Raw genomic sequence first — 2,828 nt, 5'->3', positions numbered from 1 at the left:
CCAAACCTCCAACTCGCCCTCAATGCCATACCTCCGTATTTTTTTGCAGTAGTCTACCATGGGGAACCTTATCAAACGCCTTACTAAAATCCATATACACCACATCTACTGCTTTACCCTCGTCCACCTCCTTCGTCACCTTTTCAAAGAATTCAATAAGGTTTGTGAGGCACGACCTGCCCTTCACAAAACCATGCTGACTATCCTTGATCACATTATTCCTATCCAGATGTTCATAAATCCTATCCCTTACAATTCTCTCTAAGACTTTGCCCACAACAGAAGTGAGACTCACCGGCCTATAGTTACTATGCCAAGCAAGAAACACGAAACTACATTAATCTCATTCTCCTGTCCTTGATCCATAACTTAGTTTCCCCTGGCATTTTACATGTCCGCCCAGATGCTTCTTAAGTGGTGCAGTAGTTCCTGCCTCTCGGGCAGCAACATTCCATATCTCTACCACCCTCTGGGCGAAAAAGCTCATTTCAGATTTCCTCTAAATGTGCAAAACAGCGAGTGGATAGCATTCATAAACCCTATCTCCCTGATTTTGGGAATGTGTGGAGCTGGAAAGGAAGTCCTTCCAGAGAGAGGTTTGGAGGAGGACACTGAAAGCCTACTAGCTCAGCCTATGAGTCTTTGAAATCCCAGTTAGATAGGAAATGTTGCCTTTAAAATCTCCAACTGAGGCTGCCAATATCTCTCAAGCTGCAGAGGACAGCAGAGGAATAGACAGTTGTACTGGGAGCCTGATGTTTCTCTGTGATGGTGCTACAGAGCAATGCCAGGGTCTTGCTGCAGGCTTCAGTGAACAGAGTGGTCACAGACATTGTGTGACTGGAAATGCTAAAGTCACTATCAGAGACACCATTCCTTTCCCTGCTGTAATAGGGAACACTACACTGTATTCATGCGTTTTAACCAAGGTGTGGAGACCTACCTTGTATCCCTGTTCATGAAGCTGTTGTGCAGTGTCAAGAAACTTTGATCGAAAAGAGCTCTGTGAAAACAATTAACAGAAAGAAAGGACCTCAGTATAGACCAAAAAAAGTAACGCCACATGTTTCTAACAGTCATCTCTGCAAGTCAGGATCAGGTATAAAAGTCTCTGCAGGCTCAATACCTGACAGTGTTTATTTTGTGTAGTTTTCACTAACATAGGGACTGAGTACCCTGGATCAGAATAAACCAAAGCTCCTCTGAAATTGTTCAGATTCATTTGAAGTAAATTCCAACCACAACAGCTGCACAGCAACATCAACTTGAAAAGCAGAGAGTCAGAGTACAACACAGAAACAGACCCTTCAGCTCAACTCACCCATGCCAATCAGGTTTTCTAAACTGATCTAGTTCCATTTTCCTGTGTTTAGCTGATATGCCTCTAAACCTTTCCTTTCCATGTACCTGTCCAAATGTCTTTTAAATGTTGTAATTGTACCCACCTCTACCACTTCCTCTGGTAACTAGTTAATATAAACACCACTCTCTGTGTGAAAAAAGTTGCCCCTCAGGTCCCTTTTAAATCTTCATCCTCTCAGCTTAAACCCATGCCTTCTAGTTCTGCCCTCCCCAATCCTGGGGAAAAGACCTTGGCTATTCACCTTATCTATGCCACTTACGATTTTATAAACGTCTGTAAGGTCACCCCTCTGCCTCCTACATTCCAGGGAGAGAGGTCCCAGCCTATCCAGCCTCTTGTTACAACTGAAACTGTCTATTCTCAGCAGCAACCTGGTAAATCTTTCTTTGCACCATTTCCAGTTAACTAACATCCTTCTTCTCGCAAGGCAACCAGAATCGCACATAGTTCTCCAAGTGCAACCTCACTAATGCCTTGTACGGCTGTAACATTATGCCCCAACCCCTGTATTAATTCTCTCACCAAAGAAGGTATTGTCCAACAGGTTTATTTTGCAAGTACTAGCTTTCGGAGCACTGCTCCTTCATCAAGTGGCTACGGGAGTGGGATCATAGGACACAAAATATATAACAAAAGGTCACAGTATCATACCATTGATGCAATATATTGAACAAACCTAGATTGGTGTTAAGTCTTTCATCTTTTAAAATGGGTTGCAGGTTTAGATTCATTAATATGTAAATCCCAGAACTTCTTTCAAGTCACATTCCCAAGATAACTGAAGGTTTTATTAAAAAACAAAGGTGACATCTCAATTCAGACACCATATTAAAGGTGTTGTGTTGCTGCATCAACATAGTCTTACCAGACCCTAGGGGATGCTCTCTTATTAGAGAGAAGCAACTGATGGTGATTTAACCTGAGGGCCACCAGATCTCAGGCGAGATGGAACGTCCTTCATGGTAATGTCAAACCAGTGATGGGAATTGAACCAACGCTGTTGGTATCTCACTGCTCTGCTAACTAAATGATTCAGCAACTGAGCTAAACCGATTCCCATTAAAGCTATGAGGTTAGAGTCTGTATGTATTCCAATCTTGAGTCAGACAAGGTAAGTTTCCAAGTAGGAATTTATAAAATGTCACATGGATTGTAAAAAATATTGACTGCCTACAGATTGTGTTTTTTTTAACAAAATGGAATGTATCTGCAAATACAATTCTACAAATGCAAATTCACCCCATAGACTTATATGTGTGTGCATGGGAGGGTGACAGAGAGAGTGCATGTAGGAGAGAGGTGTAGAATGTCATTGTGTGTCTACGTGTACGTACGTGTGTGCATGCTTGATACAGTGAGTGTGATGGAGTATGTGCCTGCCAGATGGTGTGCGCGTGGGGTGTATCTGTGTACCTGAGAGTGAGCACATGAATAAGAGAGGATTTGCGTAAGTGTGAGAGTATGT

General features: G+C 42.5%; 1 protein-coding gene across 1 annotated transcript in view; it reads right to left on the bottom strand.

The window, feature by feature from the left end:
* cps1 (carbamoyl-phosphate synthase 1, mitochondrial) overlaps positions 1-2,828 on the bottom strand; it is a 730,040-nt gene that overhangs the window by 6,764 nt on the left and 720,448 nt on the right. The window contains exon 35 of the mRNA XM_043693435.1: positions 944-1,003. Within this exon, the coding sequence (XP_043549370.1) occupies positions 944-1,003 (60 nt within the window). The remainder of the gene's footprint in view (positions 1-943; positions 1,004-2,828) is intronic.

Source organism: Chiloscyllium plagiosum, chromosome 7 (genome assembly GCF_004010195.1).
Source record: "Chiloscyllium plagiosum isolate BGI_BamShark_2017 chromosome 7, ASM401019v2, whole genome shotgun sequence".
NCBI classification, from domain to species: domain Eukaryota; kingdom Metazoa; phylum Chordata; class Chondrichthyes; order Orectolobiformes; family Hemiscylliidae; genus Chiloscyllium; species Chiloscyllium plagiosum.
The sequence above is the reverse complement of the archived record's forward strand: the minus strand, read 5'-3'. Positions and strand labels throughout refer to the sequence as shown.